This window comes from Hippoglossus hippoglossus, chromosome 3 (genome assembly GCF_009819705.1).
Source record: "Hippoglossus hippoglossus isolate fHipHip1 chromosome 3, fHipHip1.pri, whole genome shotgun sequence".
NCBI classification, from domain to species: domain Eukaryota; kingdom Metazoa; phylum Chordata; class Actinopteri; order Pleuronectiformes; family Pleuronectidae; genus Hippoglossus; species Hippoglossus hippoglossus.
This window is the reverse complement of record NC_047153.1, coordinates 8,170,270-8,192,162: the sequence shown is the minus strand read 5'-3', so window position 1 is coordinate 8,192,162 and position 21,893 is coordinate 8,170,270. Positions and strand designations below refer to the sequence as shown.

Below are 21,893 nucleotides of genomic sequence, written 5' to 3'. Positions count from 1 at the left end.
AGCCTAACTAATAACTGAGGCAAACCACATGAAACAACCGTACATTTAATAATCACCCCCTCCTCTGTTCCTGCTGATGTTGACCGCTGCGGCGGAGCGCGTGCAGACACGTCGCTGGTTCTGAGTGTGTGTTGGGATATTTTTGGTGTGTCTGCGTTTTTTCCCAGCAACAGCGGGAGGCTGGGAGCTGCCCGAGCACACTGCCAGCTCCCCCAGCTCCACTCCAAAGTCAGTGAACTGCCAGAGCTCCAGATTACAGCAGATTACCAGGCAGGGTGCTCACAGACTCTCTCTGTTTGTGTGTGCGTCATGCTGTTTATTGTGCAACGGCGAGGGGATTCTGACTCCTCCGAATCAAAAGTAGACAAAGAGAAAGTTTACTTGAGGTGGACATTGAGTGAAATGAAGATTTATGTGCTGCATCTCATTTTGCCTTCATCGTTATGCGTTAAAATGTCAGATTTGCCCTAAATGTCAGATATTTATTGATTATTTGAAAGTAAAAATGTGTTTTAACACCAGCACATACTCAGGTTTACTCACACATACGCAATCTTAGATCATGACTCTTTGGTGGCAGCAATAGAAGGATTGAGCACGTGATACATATTCCCAGCATGTGGTGGATTAATACATTAATACTTCATGGCTGATTCCCCCTCCCTCCACATCATAAAGAGATTACAGTCAGTGACAGGCCATGCCCAGGCGGGACCCTACCATCTGACGGGGGTGGATCGTGGAGACGACAGAGAAGGGACGGAGACGTGTTTTGAGTTTGCGAGGAAGCGTAGGTGCACCGTCGTTCCTCGTGAGTGAGATGTAGCTCTCAGCGAGGCCAAACTGAGGCGCACACAAAGAGGAAGAAATATTTCTTATTCAGTGGCCGCGTTGGGTCGGCTGAAGGGAGGCGAGCAGGGACAGCAGGTGGGTGGGAGGCTGGGTGGGTGGGTGAGGAGGCGGTGGGGGAGAGTCTGAGTCTGCAGATGTTGCTCGTCTGGATGTTGGTCTTGCACAGGGTTGGTTTAAGGTCTGCAGGAGGAAATAAGGTGCCGCTACTGAGAGACAGATGACAAGGAGTCTGCAGGAGAAAGGGAAGAGCAACTGAGAAAGAAAAGAAAGGAAGGAGGACCATGGCTTTGGTTTGTCTTGGTTTAGGCTGCGTCCCTGTGCGATCCAGAGGTACTGTCTATAACTATCATCCTTAAAATCACCCATTACTGTTAACATTGTTTATGATGCTCATTTCATTCGAATCAATCCTGCTCACTTTCAATAACGGTTATTAATTCTGATTTAATTAGATGCTTTTTTAGCAGATTAATGTTAAATCACTCTATGTGCACACTACACTGTTGTGGGCATGAGGGTGTTGTGTTGTTTTGAACTGAGTTGTGTGTTCAACCCAATCCTGAAATCCTACTTTTTTCAAATACATCAAATATATCCATAAATCAAATGTGTCAGGTTGAACTGCATACAGTGGTTGAATGTAACGAAGTACATTTGTTACTGTATTTAAGTAAAGTACACAAAAATGTGCTTAAGTAGATTTATTTTCAGGTACTTTTCACTTTAAGTCCACTCCTTATAATCAGCAAATATCTGTCCTTTCTACTCCACTACATTTTTATAATGAGTTTTTAAAAGTAATCAATAATGAAAGGGGAATTGATCCATTGATCCAATCAGGTAACATTTAGACCCCGCCTCCTTCAACGAGAGCAAAGTGCAGCAGCAGCAGCTTCTCTGGTGAAGAAACATCAAAAATGGATTCAGAGGTGTCAGAGGAGGCCAACGCCAAGACTCAGTCCTAATGATGTAGTACAGGGAATAAGCTACACCGTGCAAGTACTTTAGATTACTACTCTAATATTTGAGGTGTATTTAAAAGCAAGAACTTTCTTACTTTTACTCAAGTAGAACTTTAATGTGGTACTTTTACTATTTTTGTCCAATTATTTGTACTTTTACATGGAACAGTGCATCAAAAAGAAAAGTGCAATTATAATAATAACCCAAAATAATATCAACAATTTTGACAACTGATAAATCAATTAATTGTTTTGTAAATATGGCAAATTACACAGAATATTTCAGTTTTTCATGTTTTTCTTATTTTTCTCATATTCAGCTGCATCCTTTGGGGTTTTGGATTGTTGGTTCAAAGTTCCAAGAAGGGGACGGGCATTTTTCAGTATCTTATTAGATCCTGTTAGTTGTTTACCCATTACATTATACACAGCCTTAATGAAAAGCTAAGTACTATATAATGTATATTTGGTGTGAAATAAATAGATGTTAACCTGCGAAATCTTTACAAGCTTTAATTATGATGTATTTTGTCAGCCACTGTATTTCTCACCCTGTAGTGAGTTATTCTTCTAAATAATTCTGCTCTTCCTGCAGATGTTGCACCAGTTCAAACACTGGCTGAAACAAACAGCTGGTGTGATATATTTTATATAAGAAAACGAAATTGTCACCGTAGATGAGATGAGCTGGTGGGACTGCTCAGCCACCGTGGGTCCACTAACACACTGCACAGTTTTTCCTCTGCAGAACTGGGCAGCCAGTGTTTCTTATATAACAGCTGTCTACTATGACAAGATTCTGCAGCTACTGCCATAGGGAGTGTGCTGCCTGACCCAGATACACCCTAATACATTCCCTACTAATGACTTACATTCACTCACATCTGGACCAGAGACAACAGCGGGCCAAAGAGAGGGTTACAAAATCATATAGCTGCACCAGCACGAGGAAGAAGAGTATTAAAGCAGTCGGTGTTCTCGTTGCAAATGTCGTGGACGATGCAGAAGCACCCCTGACGTGTCTGGCTGTGATCTTTTTATGCTTTTGTTGGCACAGCTTTTTATTTTCAATCTTTACTCTAAAGACTGTCATCTGTGCATAGAAAGGCTGTGGTCTGCTACTGACCCTAATACTGTTATTTCCTTAATGGTCTGAGCACAGAATTATAGAATCTTACAGTTATTACTAGAATTTATTATACCTCTCCTTCTCCTTTCTGTTTCTCGTCTCCTTCCCTGGAAGTTTGTGGATCTGTGAAACCATAAAAACCGAGCAATAAGCTGAGCTGAAAATAACTGATCCACTGCTCAGGTAATAAAAATTAGACCCATTAGCAAGATGAGGCTGAAGTGGTGCCATAAACAACACTTTTACATTTTAGCCAATAACCTTCTGTATGTCACACATTTTAAAGCTTTTAAAGTCAGTCAGTTAGTTTCCTGATTTTGCTGTTTAATACTTGACGGCTTGGTTCTGTCTTAGGAATCCAACATTTTTTGGGGGGGGCAATGATAAGTACAATGTCAGTGAGTAAAACTTTTCTGATATACTGATACTGGTATATTTAGGCTATTAGGAAAACAAAATTGGCAATGATTAATAAAATGTCAACATCAAACATTTATGACTAATGTGATTGAGGCTCGATATTTTACAGTTTAACCATAAACCTTATTATAAATGATTGTAAATAAAAACAAAACACAACCAAATATATAGAGCTTGAAATGAGAAAAATAAATATTTTCAACATAAACTGTAAACTTGGATGCACAACATGCTTTGTTTATTCTGTCAAATAAAAGCTTTCAGATTGTGCAAATCGGCAAAGAGACGCAGATACTGATATCTCTGAAAAGCTCATAACAGCCCAAATTATCAGCCAATCAATAAATCTGTTGGGCTTTACAAAAATATATTCTGCTATTCTCTGATGTGTAACTAGAGAATTTTCTGTTTCTATATAAAGAGTCGACATAAACCTCCCGACCAATCACATAAACACTATTTCCAGCAGTTCATAAAGACGATGTGTACTACATCTTGAAACTCATCGCAGACAGCCAGTTCAACCGTCTATAGATGAATTCATCTGTCCATCTTTGTGAAACACTGAAAAGTGCTACAGAAGTTAAATAATTTTTTACTATAACCCACGTAAATTCAAGTCAAAAGCAAGCAGAGCCCTTGTAGTAAATCCCCAAACACTCCTACTTTCTAGATTCTCCCACTGATCCTGTGTGTATTGAACCACTGCAATGGGGAGGGTGGGGGGGCATCTTTACCTGGGGCCTGTGATCACCATCATCAGTTCTACAGAAGCTGCTGTTCTTCAGATGGTCGGCTGAGTGAGGCCGATAGCAGCCGTCAGCATGAAGCTATGTTGACGGACCATGTTTGCATCTTTAGACTTTGTCCTCAGGGGCCAGCTTCCTGTCAGCAGGTCCCTTGGATCGATACTCTTTGGGGGTTTTTTTTGGCAAACCCTTGACAATATAGGTTTTCCCCAAGTAGGCTGAGGAGTGGGTCTGCATGACAGTTTGAACACAACTTCCTGTACCACAAGCAGTCTAATAACATCAGAAGACATAAGAGCTTTCTGACTGGAAGGCAGAGCGAAAAGCAGCCGTTCTGTTGAAGTCACTCATTGCCTCTTTTGTTGCGACGCCGTGATCGTAGTGATGGTGTTGTTCCTTGGTTGTGACGATGACGTAGAAGATTGTTGGTTGTGATAATATTTCGGATGTGTCCGATTATGTTTGCAGCCAAGGCTGCAATTTTCTGTCTGAATCATCTGAGCCCGGAGAAAACGTTTACTATATCTTGTTGTTTATATTACGTAGTTTTGTGAATTATGTTGAACGAGTACTGTGCTGCAAAGACGAGAAATAAATAAATACACTACTTAATATTATAATAAACATTATAGCAGAAAGTTCATACACAACTTTACTTTAAACATTTCAATTGCTCCTGTGTAATAATTTCATCGTTGTTTCTAGAGTCTAGACCTTGTGAATTACCTCATTACTCTCTTTTCTATATTTTGCTCCATTTTCTTCATTCATAGTGTTTTCTGCCGGCATTAAAGTCCTGGTGATGACACAGAGCTGCTAACTCAGCACCTGCAGATTTCAGGATGAGGTGAAACAGAGATGGAGAAATACAGTGAAGAGAGGGATGATGGGTAAACGACAGAGCGTGCATGAGCTAAGTGTGTATGTGTGCTTTGCTGCTACAAAAAGGGAAACTCCCAGTTTTAGCTTTTTAACAATTTAATGCAGATGATGTAGTCTGGGTGAATAAGAGCGAGACAGGAGCGAGAGAATACAGGGACAGAGGAGAGGTGAATCTCAGATTTTCTTTCACACTGCTCATCATAACTTTTGGGGGTTAATTTTGTATATTGAGTCCTCAGCGCTGCATTGTTTGTGATCACTGATGGATTCTTTCTGGGGCTCTGAATCTGAGGGTCAGGAGGAAAACATTGAATCACTGCGTGGACGTGTCTAGTGGTTGATACCGTTTTTTTCCCAAGTTTGTTTAGTGACGTTGATTCTGCAGTGTGATAATGTACAGTAAGTTAAAACTACATCTGATGAAGCTTTGGTTTTGTTTTGTTTGCGATGCAGGTGTTGGACGATATTCCCAAACTTCACAGGCATATGTTAATTTCCTCCTCAACTGTAAATAAGGCTTTGTTTGTTGCTATTTGAGCTCAAGTGGGTATAAAAGATATGATAAAGATTTTTGCGATAGCAGCAATGATTTAAACTATAACATTTTTCAATTTTTACATGACTTAAAACATCTGGAAGGAATCTTAAAATGATTAAATTGAATTTTGTTGATGATAAAACAGCAGGGAAAATGCTGTTGTGCAACAAAAGCACAATTTGATGATTATGGTGAGAGGACGTCTTCAAGGCAGCAGCCAGAGAACGAGACAAACAACACAAAACAGGAAGAGACTGAGGGGACGATGAGAAGAGAGATGAGGGAAACCAGTGGGCTGACAGGGAGTAAAGCCACAGCAACAAATCCACTAATTTAACTGTGTCACAACAACTAGGTCAGCATCTTCCACAGACTCTTCTCAAAGAAACACCTTTGTTCCAATATTCTATCCTTCCTTTTTTACTTTAATGATAGAAATTACAACTCACATCCAGGAATAATAAAGCAGCAGCGGATACTTTTATTTGCAGATTTTGCAGATCTGTCAGTTTAATGATGAGACAACCACAAAAGCGAAGACAATCTAAATAAAATGCCATCATGGTAAAAAATACTGAATCTGACATGTATCTCAGTTAATCCTAAAATTGATGTCACTGTTTATCTGTGACTATTTCAAACAGTTCCATCTGCCAAGTGAGTTTGTGTAGCTGCAGATTTTAATGGTTGTATTTTACAGTTGTTATCATCTTCTCTTACCATCTCTGTTAAAGAGACAAGCTGCAAAATGAATGTAACTTCCTGTGTGTGGCAGCCTGTAGAGCAGAAAGCTGTGTGATGTTTGGGCTGAATGCGCTGCTCCCATGTGCTCCTTTAACCTTGATGTTTAAATACACTGAATGCTGTTGATGCGAGCTTGCTGATTTAATTGCACACAAATGCATGAGCGAGGAAAAGGTTGCCTGGTTACTGACGTGCAGTGTGGCTTTCAAGGACACTATTGCGTTTTGAATTCCAAGTTAAAAGAGGAGAAATAGGATTCACAACAAAAGCTAAAGAGGATCTGAAGGCAGATGAAAGATGGATAATCACAGTCATCTCCTTTATAACCGATTGTTCTAACCTTTGGAAATGAAAGTTAAGAATACTCAGCTGTAACATTGTTAATAAAATTAGGGTCTCTTGTTTTCCGATACTGCGAATTTGCCGCAATAATGTCTCCAGACAAGGAGGAACCGTGAGAAATTTACAGTGGTCTGCTGGTGTGTGCACACTTGCTCGGCTGAGGTGGGCTTAACTGCCATCTGCTGGTGGGCCAGGGCATAGTTTTACTGTAAACCCCAGAGAGACTGAGGACTGATATTCTTTACATAAATGTTTCAAAATATATTTATTCATTTCAACTTATAATATTATTTTCTTTTATTATGTTTTTTTCATATGTTGCCAGGGTTTAAAGCTGAAAGTGAAATGTACAACGAGAGTTGGCATCTTTAAATGAGCTGTATTTTTTTCCATGACTAACAATCGATATTTTATTTTGTAGTGTAAACAAGGATGTTTAGGACCTTTTAGATAATCACATAAACGAGTAGAATCAGTAAAGCGCATAACTCCACCAAGGCCCAACAGTCCCCTTAAATTCAATCAAGCTGGACCAAATTTCACACACTATCAGTTCTCTAAATCTGCCTGACTGTCAAACAGAATCCGTTAATTATTCTCTTGAGAAATCCAAGAATATGTCCCCCCCCCCAAAAAGCCCTATCTCACAATGTTAAAGTAAAATAATTAGATAATCCTGTTAACAGCCAAACATACAAACAGCATGGAAAACATTACATCCTTGGGATAGGTAATAAAAACAATGTTGACAATACAGAACATACTTATAGAAAATAAAATAGGTCACAGCCTTAAATACATTTATAGTAAACAACTTTTTATATGTTCAGACCGGTTGTTATCTCTTTTATTTCAGAGTAATTAAAGAGATTCCCTTTAACGTGTTCTATCCTCTCCTCTCGTATTTCAGCGGTGTCGAACCTGGACATAGAAAGCAAGCTGTCAGTGCACTATCAGGCTCCATGGCACCAACAACACAACGTGTTTCATCCCTGCACCCGACCGCCATGTCTGGAGGAGCTGCACAGAAATGCTCAACTCAGCCTCAGAGCCCAGAACCGAGGTGAGAGGCTCTTCCGGTCCGCATAGTCGCATTTTACCACGTGCAAATTCCGCGGTATTGGGAGTTTTTTCTGTTTCTCTCTTTTACAGACGAACAACAGCACGAACAACGGTCCACAAGTCGGGAGAGAAACAGGGTGACCATCTCTATCTCAGTGGCGCCCCCTATGCCCACCTTCCCCTCACCACACAGCATTCGCCGGCAGCAGAGAAGTCGGCTGGCGCGAGCGGTAAGAATGTTGCACCGTGAACACGTGGGGCAGATATCCAGTGTTTTCATTAAATGGCTCAAACCATATTATGTGAATGTTTCTTAGTAAGCAGTTAACTCTCAATAAATTCTGTGCTGGATGTAACTTACGTGCAAAGGCTTATAACGTTTTCTTAAACTTAAATCTCAATCTTAGTCATCTTAGTCATCTTTTAATACATTTACCACTGAGCAACTGGACACTGGCATCTTGAGAGAGTTATTGGACAGTGAGAATAAATAGAAGGTCACATTTGGAACAACATGAGAGAAAAACGTGTATTATTTTCGACTTTACTGACATATTTTATTCTTATTTACCGTGTGTAACAATAAACTGACACAATATCTCATTCTGCTGTTGCCGTGCAGCAAGAGAGAGCAGAGAGGGAGCGAGAGTTAGACTATCAACCCAGGAAGGTAAATCAGAAATCTGTCCATGTCTTGTTCGTCTAAAATGTAGGTCCCTTCTGTCAGATTTGTGTAATACCCGCTTGTGTGTACAGTTAGTGTTGTGTGTCTGAGGTTTCATGTGACATAAGATGAACAGTATCTATTATAGGTCTCTTCTCACACTGACTTAACCCCGACTTCTTTTTGAATCCTCTGAAGGAGAGGACTGTGAGAGAAACAGAGATCCAGACCATCCAGAGAAAAGTAAGAAAATATTGTGACACGTGGTTGGAAAAATAAATCTTAAAAAAAAATCTGTGTTGTACTCAGAGCAATAATTGTTTGTATGTGCTGCTGCCACAGGAGAGGCCAGGGAGAGAAGCAGATGTCCAGACGATCCAAAGAAAGGTAAGAAATATGCTTAAATGGCAAAAGGGCAAATATTTGAACTTCCTTTAAAGTAATTATTAAGAGATGGTATCTATAGTGAGAAGATTTGAAAGAAAAGAGTATCAATGCTTGTACAAAAAAATAGTTTTAAGATGAAGAATAAGGCAATTTGAGATTGAGACTGATCTAATAAACATTAGATTGTCTGTTTCATCCATCACCTTTTTAATTTCCTTTAATATTTTTGTTTGAAATGATGAACTCTTTTGGATTACTTGTGTCATCTCATCTGTTATTTTGTTTTTCTTTTGTTGTATTTTTTTATGTTCATAGTTTGAGTGCTTTTACTCACTTCACCCTATTGAAAGTTGCATCTTCATCCCATGGAATAGAAAGGTATTGAGCATTTGTGTTGTTTTAACTTTCTGTTTATCCTTTTGTCACTTTAGTTGTCCGGTAGTTCATTTTAACAGCTTCACTCATGTTGAAGTCATTGTTGTTTTTGTCATTAAATATCTACCAATGTTAGAGACGTTTTAAAGATAGTGGCTATTTATTGTTCCACATCATGCTAGCTAACTAAATTTTATCGGTACCCACCATGTAATGTTGCTGCCGGCTACTTCCAGGCTACCTCGATGGGGGAAGACGAAGGTTGTGAGGTCTTGGGAGGGCACAGAGCCAAGTCCTCAGCCCCCAATGCTTCCTCAACCCAAGATAAGCAGACGAGCTGGTCCAAGGAAAACCACCCACCATCAGATCAGAAGATATCTGCCGATTCTCACTCCATCTCCTCCTGCATCATCCCCATCAACGTCACAGGTAAGATAAAGACGAGACAACAAATTAGGAATGAGCTTTTAACCCTGGTTAAAACCAAAACTGATAACCTACGTGTAACTATTAAGCAGCTGTGCAAATAAGTGACCTTGGAGTAATCAGGGGTCAAATACGGATTTCTATTGTAAAAGCCGGGAATCCGAAGCCCTTTTTAGACATGACCTGGGGTGGAACTCCGGAGAACTGGGTACGAACTTTCTCCGCAGTTTTACTTTTAACAAATGCACGACGGAGTTGGAGATTGTCTGCTTAGAAGTGTGTTCACCACAGCAACATATCCTGAGCAGGATTCAGGGAAAGTCCTCAAACTCTGGAGGCTCAACTGCATTCACACATATATCTCCTCTGGAGTTCACAGCTCTAGTGACTACACCATGTTTGAATGAGAAACAAAATGATAACATTCTTAAATATAACCTCAATAGTAAGCATTATTAACTGCTTCTGTGCATGTAGTCTATATACTGTTTATAGCGTATGGTCTCTGTTATTGCAGGTGTTGGGTTTGACAGGGAAGCCAGTGCTCGTTGCTCTCTAGTACATTCCCAGTCGGTTCTTCAGAGGAGGAGGAAGCTAAGGAGGAGGAAGACCATCACAGGAATACCCAAAAGAGTGCACCAGGACATGGGTATGTTATAGAGAACGCCTGCTCACCGATAGAAAAATAGGACTATTTTGTTGTGTGGGTCTTTATTTTGTAACTTTTCATCATATTTATCCTCATCCTCTAAAGAAAAGGTTTGCTCATGATATTACAGACACGCAACATGCTTTGTCTCTTTGCATTCAGACTCAGATGAATCACCCGTAGCAAGAGAGCGCACAGTGATCGTCCATGCCAACCCGCACCAACTCTCTCTCTATCAGGAAGATCTCTCAATCAGTGGTCGGCTCCATCACACTCGTGACTCTGGCTGCCAGACAGATGATTTCCTTATAGCATGTACGTTTCTGAGAATGAACAAGTATATTAGGTTCTTTATTGCAGTTTCTTTTAGTCTGTCAGGCTCCCATATTTTCTCTATAAAGGACGAGGAGTTCGCTTAATTCCCTAAATGACTATATGTTTGACTTAACAGTTACTGCTACAATTATTTGTGGGTTAATATTTGGTTCGGGATCAGAAACAGGACAACCATCTAAAAGGCTACCAATATTATCAGATTTGTGTATTTTCATCCTCAAACGAGATCCATCAAACTGGAATTCAAATCATTTATTTATAGTAACCTAGTATAGTCCATATGGTCAACATCCACCTGAGTTAAAAATCCCTCCCTCTGTTCTCTCTGTTCTGTCTTTTTCATTTCCAGGTTCAGCTGCTCCCTCCAGACGGCGCATCAGAGCGCAACGTGGCCATCAGGGAATCCCTGCCTCTCTCTCTCATTCGACAGGCAACATTTCGTCACTGGGTGACCAGTCAGATTCCACATACACCTGTTCTTCAAGCCACGGTGGACGCTTGCGCTCTCGCAGCCTTCCACGAGAGGGTGGACGTCTAATGGACAGTGATGATGATGACGATGATGATGACGATGATGATGATGACAATTATGATGATGATGATGAAGATGAGGAGCTGTCACCATATGAAGCTGAGGACTTTATTCCATCTGGCCCCAGTCCAAGAATGAAGATGATGATGATGAAGGATGAGGAAGAGAGCACAGATGACCAGGCAGCCCCTGAGCCGCTGCAACTTGGAAGCCTAAAAAGGTTACAGCGATCTGGGGAAAGAGACCGAGGGGGTGGAGGAGGAGGAAGCCCGGAGCATAGCTGGATGGAGAGGGGCCGTTCTCGCTTACCCCGCAAAGCTGACATGGGCAGCTGTGAGATCTCATCAAGTTCAGATACTTTCAGCAGTCCTATTCACTCTGTGTCTACAACAGGAGTTCTAGGAAGCCATGTGGACCATAAAGAGGACCACCAGTCGTCAAGTGGGAACTGGAGTGGTTCCAGCTCCACCTGCCCCTCTCAGACATCTGAAACCATACCCCCGCCCTCTTCTCCACCACTGACAGGCTCCTCCCATTGTGACTCAGAGCTATCACTCAACACTGTGCCCAACGCCATCGATGAGGGATTTTCCCTGGATCCCTCATACCACTCTGACCTCAGACCCCAGGGCCAGGGCCACAGGTCAAGCTCATTTACATCCTCAGCCACAGACCAGCTAGATGACGCAGGGGTCAGTACAGCAAGTGAGGGGGAGTGGACATACCCTCAAGACCAAGACCAGACTGATCCAGACCAAGACCCTGATCAGATCCAAAACCTGAGTCAGAGTCATGGGTTAGCTCAGGAGTACAGCTCCAAACAAGGTTTGGAAAACCAAACCTGTTTTAGCGGCAACAATACCCCCAACAATGAAAAGGAGCCTGGCTCTCTTTACGCATCAGAAACAAACAGTTTCTACTCCTCATCAGTGCATTTTGGGGAGTGTAATCAGAGTTACAGAGGTTACATGTATAACTATGCAGACCCAGGACCTGACTGCAGTCAATCCAACACTGTGGCAGCAGCACTATCCCATGGAGTTTACCTCCAATCCTCAACTGACCTCAGAGCAGGCACTATGACCCTGGGGAGAAGCTATCGTCCACTGAAGAAACCTAAAGTCAAACCTCCACCACCCAAACGGACTTCTTCGCTGAAGGAAAGCAGTAGTAGTGTTGATGTTGGAACGGACACACAGGCAGATCAAGATCAACCAAAGACGGTTAGTGAACAAGACCTCACCTTGTCTTCCACAGATATGAAGCTGGAACTGGAGCTAGAGCTTGGAGGTGCTCCAGAACCCTTACAGACATCTTGTCTAGTAGCAGAGCCTTTAGGATCATGGGGAATGGGACTGGGTGAAACTGTCGACATTGTAGAACCGATGTCCTTCAGCTCTGCAGATACACACTCGTTTAAGGATGAAGGTGCTGTGCAATCTGACTATGCAGACCTGTGGCTTCACAACACTGAGCTGAAGTCCAACAATGGTGAGTACACATCTATGTCCAACTCAAGCACAGCCACAGGCACTACTGTCATGGACTGTATCAAGTCACCAGACAGCTCTTCCTCCTCCACAGAATCCAAAACCCAGGCCTCTGCCCAGGTGTCACAGACCAGGCCAACTAGTCCACCTCTCCCACCTGGAGACTACAAACTTGGGTCACCTGAGAAGCTGGCAGGCCTGGCCTCACCATCAAGTGGCTATTCCAGCCAATCAGAGACTCCAACATCAACCTTACCCTCATCTTCAACAGCATTTTTCCCAGGACCTCTATCTCCCTCCACGGGCAAAAGGAAGCCTAAAGTGCCAGAGAGAAAGTCTTCTCTTTCTTCTCTGCAGCATTTCCCCAGAGATGGAGTTTCCATTTCATCTGGCTATAAGAGAGACCCAGACTTTCCACCTCCACCTTCTCAACTTGATCTCAATATTCTTCATGGTGGCTATGTCAGACACACGCTATCCCACCGGACACACCACATGCACACGCTCCACCACAGCAAACACAGAGTTTCAAATGTGTTAGCCACTGGAACAAAGTTTTTGGTCCCTGAGACATCAAATACCAACCCACCACCACATTCAAACTCTACTCCAACAATTACAAATTCCCATCTATTGGTGATAACGCCATCTGCTCTTCGTTCAGTGCAGCTCCATCCTATTAGGCGATCCACAGATAGTGCTACCACTGCAGTCCAGGAAACAGCAAGTGGACTGGAGACTGCTACGAGACCCAAATATCCTCCTAGTTGTTCTACCCTGGCTCCACCACCTATTAACCCTAGGCCACTCCCGCCTCGCAGACCACCACCCAGACCCCCATGTCATGACCACATCTCCTCCCCTGAACATTCACAACCACCTCCCCCTGGCCGCCACCCTGATGGGCCACCATCCTATGAAAGCCTGCTACTCAGACAGGACCGCTATGGACCTGGAACTTTCTGGGCTATGACGGCCTTCAGATCCCGGATAGACCCATTATCAGATATGTCTGAAGACAGCTCACCTTTGCATCGGCCAGTGCCACGTGCTCCCCACCCTTCGCCTGTGGATCTACACACACATATCCACTCGCACACAGAGTTCAGAGGGCTCACACATTCAACTCACGCACACTCTGAGTTTAGGGTTTTGGGGGAACGCTCATTCTCCCAGGATGATGATGATGATGACGATGAAGAGGAGGAAGAGGAAGAGCCGGTGAAAGACCTACCGAGGGCTGCATGTTCCAGAGGAGGCATGCGATCGGATCACCCTCCACCCCCAGCATATGAGTTTGCTGGATTATGCCACTCAGACTCAGGGCCCTGGGCTAGTCCAGTCAAAGTGCCTGGTACCATAATGGAGACATCGCATCCTTACCTAATCAGCGATGCAAGGAGAAGAGGACTCGTAGAGAGAGACGAAGAGGATGAAGTGACATCCGGTGCTACCAGAAGTGCCCATCAGCATCATTCACAGGAGAATAAAGACGACTCCACAACTCCTGACACAGAGGATTACTTCAGTAAAGGTAAGGTTTTACACAAAATTCCACTTGAAGAAGTAAAACTTTTTTGTAAAACTGATCGAAAATTTAAAAAAAAGGCACAATAGCTGCAAATATAGCTAGTTTAAAATCTCCTTTAATTACAAATGGAGAGCTTAGTGTAAATTATATTTCACTGATTGTATAATAAATGATCAGACAACCAGATGACATGTGATAGGTACTTTATGTGCTGCAGATTCCACGCCCAGTGATAACTCGCTCTCCCCTCTGACGGATGACTACAAAGTGGACGATGAACTTCTCACCTCACCCAACAAGACCCGTACAACTGAGGATCTGTTTGCCATGATACACAGGTGTTGTAAATTTTACTGTTTGTGTTATATTGTCTATCCCTGTATCTACTGGTCCACTGTCTTCATCTGTACCTTGATTTCTTCATTCAGATCCAAAAGAAAGGTCCTGGGCCGTAAAGATTCAGGAGATTTAAATGTGAAGTCTCGTCTTTGCCCTCCAGCGGCAGTGACCCCTTGCAATGTCACCACCGTCATTATCCCGCCAGCACCTCCTCTGAACCTCCCAGCCAATTTAGCCACTGCTGCTGGGTCACAACGAGCCCCAGTGCCAATCTACCGCAGCGCCAAGAAATCCACCACATCCAACGAGGAGTTTAAACTCCTGTTGCTGAAGAAAGGTAGCAGGTCTGATTCCAGCTACCGCATGTCAGCGACAGAGATTCTAAAGAGCCCCATCACTCCTAAAATGCCAGGGGAGTCCCTTCAAGAGGGAGCCTTCAGACAGTACGAGGAGCCAACCTCCGCATTCCAAGAGCCCCCCATTTCTAGCATGGACCCAATCCAGATACCAGGTCTTTTTCCCAGGGCCAACGCTGAGAGTTTCACCCTCAAAACCCTGCCTATGTCAGCTGCATCTCGACAGGGACGTTCTCGGATCCCCCCTGTAGCCAACAGCAGTCGCTACAGTACACGCAGCCGCCTCTACACCGCCCCGATGCAAGCCATTTCTGAAGGGGAGACAGAGAATTCAGATGGGAGCCCCCATGATGACAGATCATCCTAAAAAACCAACCAGTGAGAGATGTCTTGATGATGTTCTTACTTTAAAACGGCCCCTCGTACTTTTCTAATCCTGGAAGTGTCTCATCAAGGCCAACAGTGTAATTCTTGTGACACACGGAAATCTGGTAAAGGTTTTGTTTTTCTTTTTTTAAGTTTTGGATCCACTATTCTATTTAAGGGTGTCAGAGTGTTGTGAGATACTGAACCAGCTTTGATGATATATCTAAATACTGTATTATCAAAACAATAGCTCCCTCATAGTTAAAAAAAAAGAAAAGATTTAAGACCTATTTTGATTGACTTGTCTTTAAAATAAAAGAGTCCTAAATGTTTGGTAAATAATGACAAAAGACATTTTGTGGAATACGGACAATGTGCGTGTGCATGAACTAGCACATGCAACATCCACTGATATTTCTACTTCTTGTGTTTTGAATGGTGTGAGTGCGTGTGTGTCCCTGAGGAACTGCTTTCTTATTAACATTTTAAAATCTTATGAAGTTTAATATTCTTTGAACTTTTGGTGCCCAAAGCATCGGCCCAGAGTCTATGACTCAATATTCCTGCCAACAAGCAAAGGTTGTTCCGTTGTGGAAGTTACTAACAACATCTCAACACAGCATCAAACGTATCTATTGTATTTCCATCTGCAGACCTGGCATTGAGAGTATATCACACAGAGCCAATCATATATTTCTTCGCATAAATTATATCCAAAAAGATAACATGATGCATGTATTTTTATAAAATTGCGCCTCCTGACATGGTGATAAAGTTTCGCCATGTTGCATGACCCTATATGGAAACATCCCCAGGATCCCGGTTTCAACATTTTTGTGGTTCCTTTGTATTATAAGAATTATCAATCTTTCACTGTGAAAGGTTTCAGTGACATTTGTACCCCATTTCCAGTGATCTAAATTGATTTGTCTTAGACATGAGTTTCAAACAAGAAGGAGCAAGGGCTTGCAACTAGATGGAGCCCACTTCTCTACGATACTGGCTAATTTTGGACAATCGCACAGTGGCCTTTCTCTACTAGAGGTTGTTGTAAGCAGGGCATTTATAAGTCTCTGCACGTATACAAGGACCCTCGCCATGTTCCACCAGAATTCAATCACAGACTTGTTTAAACCCAACCTTGAAATCTAGTATGTTTGGACTGATTTCAGCTTTTCCAGCTGCTGGCAAGTTTTGCTGTGCTCACTTAAAGTGGCAAAGGTGCATTTCAAAGCAGTTTTAATCTGAACATTGCGTGGAGATGGTGAAAATGCTTTAGAAGGTCCTCAATCGGTTTTACTAGAGGTTGATTTGGAAAAGATTCCAAGAACCAACCTTGCTTTTGCACTTCATGATTCTTCAAGAATATTCCTTGAAAAAAATATATCTTATAATGAAAAATTGCATATGTATATTTGTACTGAATATTAAAAGTCATATCTATATAAAACAACAAGCAGAAATTTTATAGGGAATGAACCTGAGTGTAGCAAAGAAGAACAGGTTTTATTGACATTACACATGAATCTTAATATACACTGTTCTCCTCTCCTTGTTGCCTCTCCTTCATTTGCACTGACCCAGTAGCATTAGACAGGTGAAAGCTCAACCCAGTGGCTGGGGTACGCCATTGTCTTACCCTTGTCTAAATTTACTACGAAATCTGAAAGAGTGGAGACAAGAGGAGTATAGGACTATATTCAACCGATATTTAAAAAGACAGCGATGCATATATTGCATTGCTGCTTCCTTTTCTGCCCAACACAGGGATTAGAGTATGCTGTAAAATCAAGTGTGTTACAGAAGCAAGCTATCATCAGTGGAAAATTTGAACTCTCACCTGCCTACCACAGCAAACACAACACATATACTTCTTAAATTCAGAGACCGTACTTCAATAGAAACCATTCACTGTATTCTGTGAATACCTCAGCAAGCATATTACTGTTTTATTGTAAATTATATAGATAGACAGATAGACAGATAGATAGATAGATAGATAGATAGATAGATAGATAGATAGATAGATAGATAACAAAACTACAACTGTTTGATACTCAGAGAATCTGAATTGCAGAACTGACACTGTGTAAGATGGGGAGAGTACAAAGCTGTGAACTGATTATGAGAATTTTACATTCGTCATACCCATATTGCTGAAACTCACTTGTTCCTACTCATTGTTTTATTTGTTGTGTTTTCTATCGCATGCAATAAGTCAAGAAAATAAAGAAGAAAAGAAAAGGATACCACCATATCATTATTTTTATCTGAGGGATGTCTCCATACCACAAGAAAAGATTTTGTATTTTCCATTCAAATGTCAAGTTCAATAGTGTGTTCTATAGATGTACAAACTGTCTGGCTAATTCTGTTCTGTATAGTTGTGATCACAAACAGGGGTTTATCTTGTACTGTATATCTACTCACTGGACAATCATACGTATAAATGACTGTAAAGAAAATGATATTGAATTTGTCGGGGGGGAGAGAATCTGAACACTTTTGGTGCTGGGTCCTATTGCTGGAGCTGTGGGAGTGAGAGAAATATTTTCAAAGAGAAACTGCTGATTGAATTTAAAGTGCATATCTGAACAAGCCCGCTTTGGGGAAAAAAACAAATATAAGAATGAAAAAAAAAAAACTTTGATCTGATCAGAAAGTCATTGTATTTACTTTTGACTCATAACAGAATTTTTTGATTCCCACAAAACATTATTACTGAACAATTAAAATAAATATGTAGAGTTGATACAGTTGATATATATGAAAAATGCAATGTCACTCTGTGAAATGTCATTGAAAAAGCTTAAAAACAAAAATACTCCTAGTATTTGAGGATTTTCTTTTGGTGTGATTTTTCCGTACTGTACCGGTGCTAGCAGCGATGCTAAAGAGGTACTTCAAGACTGTTTCCTTTAGCTGTAAAAGCAGTGGATAAATGATTGACTGACAATTTGATTAGAAAGACAAACTGTGGTTGCCATGCAAACTCTTAGTGCTCATTTAGCTCAGTCCTCCGCAGCTTGGGAATCTAAAAGATAAGAATCTATGACCTTAGATAGATATAGATTCTTCTTTCCCTAACTGTTTTCCAATGTCTGCACACAGTTTTGCCCTAAAGGGAAAGTGTGACAACATCCACTTGATATTTTCTTTCAAGGGTGTACAGTATGGAATACCACTAACTTTAGAATAAGTGACAGAGAGCAGGACAAATTCTGATATTGCAGACAAAGTGTAACTATTTAAAAGAAGCTCCATGTTTAAAACTAGCTAGGACTTAAAGAGATTTGAATCACTTTTGTATTTTTGTATAAACCTGTAAATACGTTTTTAAAGAAAAAAATCTTGCAAATTCTTTCTTTTGTAAAATAAACCAATAAAAGATTAAAAAGAAAAAAGTTTTTTTTTTTTTTTCAAAGTTTACATGATTATTTCCAAGCCTTTGTATATTTTGGAGCTGTGCAACACTTTCAGTCTTGTATTTATTTTTGGGGGGTTACAACATTGTGAAAATTCCATTATTCTATATCTAATTCATTTTAACAGCTCATCAGGCTGCTTAGTAACTGTGCATAGAAAAAAAGCCAATAAATGTGATTGCATTGAAAACCTTTTGTGTGACACTTCATTTCCTCCATGTCAGAAACAAGTGCATCGACACGATGCCTCCACTAGGTGGCAGTGTTTTATCTTTACTACTTTTACCCTGGACTTCAGTTTTTCACCTTGAACTGTGACTATAACGCTACTGATCAGATTCAAACTACAGTCGTGGAAAAAATAAACATCTGAATTTTACTGTTGAAAAAAAACTATCTGAAGCAGCTTGGAGCGGAAAAAGTTCAAATGCCAAAACATTAGATAGAAAGATTGAACCTTCATCTGCCATTTCGTATATTATTTAAACATATACTATTCAATAAGTGGCTTTATTCTGCCAGCATCTTCTGTTAAACACACATCTCGCAAACGTTCATCTACTCGACTACACACTTGAGTATTATTGTAAATTACCAGAGAAAGTGCACTTCCCACCACTGCAGTCACTATGTGTGTGTACACATTATATATAATATATAACACTTATGTAAACAAGTTTGCAAAGTGCTTTAAAAAATCCACAAACATATTTAAAAGCAACACACATGAAAAGTAATAAAGCAAATTCAGTTTCATTTTATGAAACAACATTGACTAAACTTCACTGCAGATAATCCAGGTAGGATGAACACAATAGATTTAGCTCCTTAGACTAAAAAGCTGAGCACACCAACGATAGGAAGTGACAGTATATTGTAGAAATGTTTGAGGAGGACTCACTAGTGACAAGGAATCATTCTACAGTTGATCAGACGACTCCAAACAAGGAATTAAGTAATTAACTAACAAATATATATACCTGAAATCTTTAAAACTCCCAGTATCATAACATCTAAAATACTTTAAATATACGAAAATAAAGTAAAACATATGAAATGGCAGTAAATGAACGTGTGTTGAACTTTTAAATAATAAAACTATAAGTGCATCGTTGAGTTGTGGCTGATTTAAGACACATCATGGATCTTACCTCCGTGTCCTCCACGTCTCTCTATCGTGTTGATACTGACTTCCTGTTGTTTTTACAGCAGCTGGCCGGTCCAGCTCGCACCTTCATCTTCATCTTCATCTTCACCTTCACCTTCATCTTCATCTTCATCTCATGGTGGAACTCAGATTATTTAAACCCGCCAACATCTGTGTTTTACCCGCGTAACTTCAGAGGAAGTGAAGAAGAAAAGGATCCACCTGCAAACCAACACCTCCACGTGCCCCCGCAAAACTATCTCGACTGTCACATCAACGAAAAACATTAGTTCCTATAGTGGAATCTTTTCGAATCAATAATTAACGTTACATTACAAAGAGCTCAAATTAATATATTATATATGATATAATAATATAGTGATGTAAAGTAATGAAGTGCATTTATTCAAGTACTTTGCTTGAGTACAGTTTTGGAGTATTTCCCTTTTATTCGTTACTTTTTAGTCCACTACATTTATTTATTTAACTGTGGAATTACCGTTCACATTCATGTTTATAATTATAGAATCAAAAAATAAACTATGGTTTATTATTATTATTACTTAGAGAACTTTAAAAAAAATCCACACCCTTCGTTGAAGTGTTTAAAATTAACATATTTATTAGCTCCAGCATTAAAATGATATTGGTAAAATACATGGATATACTTGAACATACATTATTCTAAAATTAGTCTAAACTGAGTGCTTTTTTACATATTATTTTATTATTTATGTTCTACGGCCTTTTATTAAATCAAACAATTACTAATTTATTTCTCTGGACTATTATTTTCACTTTATTATTTATTTTGTATTATTCTCCAATTTTCTTTTTAAATGCTTGTTTTTTGGTATTGTGTTATTTTGCTTTTACAGATTGTCATGATGCCATTTGTATTTTTTTATCGATTTGCTTAGAATTTTTGCTAAAACTTCTTGTCTATATCATTTATTTAGCTGTAGCGTTATTTTCGAGATGCAGATTTATAATACAAAAAATAATTAACAAATACATGAGAAATTATTACTTAAGAGGAATAAAAATCATCCATCAATATTAAAAGTAACTAAAGTTACCCCCAGATTTATCAGTTGCAACTTTAAATATTAGGAATATACATGTATAACAGAATAATACAATTATAATGTATATTATTCTGAAATGGGCAGCTATCCTGAATGCATTAGACACAAGTCAGTGGTATTTTTGTGTTCTGAGTTTACAGTTACTATATAACTGAGATCATTTAATTTCAAAGGTAAACTGAATGTCTGAAATCTCACCTGAAGATTCACAAGGCTTTGGTCCACAAAGTCACATCCTACATTTTTGCTATTTTCATTTCTGAGAGTAAAAGGTTTTGTTTAAGCAGTGATTTCATTTGAGGTGGGTTGTATTAAATAAATGTCCACAGTGTCACTGAGGGGAGCTGCTCCTGTTTCCTTAAAGCTACACATCATATAATCATTTAACATTGTTTATCACCTTATTACTCGTGAGTCTTCAGCAATGAGCACTGAGCTGGGATCTTTCTTCTGAACCATGAAACAACATAATGCAGAGTCATAATCATAATGTTTGAACTGGCTGATCTTTTGAACAATGATTCCTTTTGAACTGTCACTTTCCTTAAATAAGATGTCTAAGATCCATTGACCCCCCCCTACCCCCCATGTAAAGGGTCAAAGGTTAAGTCACAAACACATACACACACCTGCACAATAAACGTAGTTTAAGTTCTTCTGGTGCTCTTAAACATTATTTTTTCATTTATTTGTTTGTTTATGTTGCCTTTTAATTTACTTTAACCCCTTAAAATCCTCTAATATCTCTCATTTTACTTTTAATTAAGTTTTCAAGGAATCTATTGAAATGACAGGCCAGAGGTTCACAACCTAGGGACCTCGACCCTCTGATGGGTCCCAAGAAACTACTGAGGGGGCCCAAAGATGATTAACAAGACAGGGGAGCAGAACAACCCTTTTATTCTACACACAATGCTGTTATTTTTTCAGACTTCCTTCCCCCTTTAACTCATAAATTACCAATTTTTTTCTTTTGTTTCCTCTGACAACAAAACAAGAAGATTGGTACTCAGTAAAGCATATAAGGCAAATCGTAATCCAGCTTACAAACAGACCAATAAACAATCCGACGGGTCAAAACATAACCTCTTTGGCGGAGATC

General features: G+C 40.2%; 1 protein-coding gene and 1 long non-coding RNA gene across 7 annotated transcripts in view; one reads left to right on the top strand and one right to left on the bottom strand.

The window, feature by feature from the left end:
- The window catches only part of nhsb (Nance-Horan syndrome b (congenital cataracts and dental anomalies)), a 51,019-nt gene extending 32,500 nt beyond the window's left edge, over positions 1-18,519 (top strand). Inside the window, exons 2-14 of one of the 6 annotated variants that reach the window (XM_034580394.1) lie at positions 7,529-7,681; positions 7,771-7,910; positions 8,303-8,350; positions 8,543-8,587; positions 8,687-8,731; positions 9,047-9,109; positions 9,343-9,535; positions 10,050-10,181; positions 10,344-10,496; positions 10,867-12,540; positions 12,634-14,073; positions 14,288-14,408; positions 14,499-18,519. In XM_034580394.1, the coding sequence (XP_034436285.1) occupies positions 7,529-7,681; positions 7,771-7,910; positions 8,303-8,350; positions 8,543-8,587; positions 8,687-8,731; positions 9,047-9,109; positions 9,343-9,535; positions 10,050-10,181; positions 10,344-10,496; positions 10,867-12,540; positions 12,634-14,073; positions 14,288-14,408; positions 14,499-15,132 (4,841 nt within the window). In that variant the 3' untranslated portion in view covers positions 15,133-18,519. Of the gene's footprint in view, positions 1-1,048; positions 1,183-4,981; positions 5,003-7,528; positions 7,682-7,770; positions 7,911-8,302; positions 8,351-8,542; positions 8,588-8,686; positions 8,732-9,046; positions 9,110-9,342; positions 9,536-10,049; positions 10,182-10,343; positions 10,497-10,866; positions 14,074-14,287; positions 14,409-14,498 lie in introns of those variants that run through there. The other 5 variants (XM_034580413.1, XM_034580421.1, XM_034580379.1 and 2 more) reach the window with 5 other exon arrangements.
- LOC117758610 lies at positions 948-19,946 on the bottom strand. Its single transcript, XR_004613323.1, has 3 exons — positions 19,708-19,946; positions 4,839-4,940; positions 948-1,081 (listed from the first exon to the last, which is right to left on the bottom strand). It is a non-coding gene; the product is annotated as an uncharacterized LOC117758610 (long non-coding RNA).
- Positions 19,947-21,893: the final 1,947 nt, after the last annotated feature.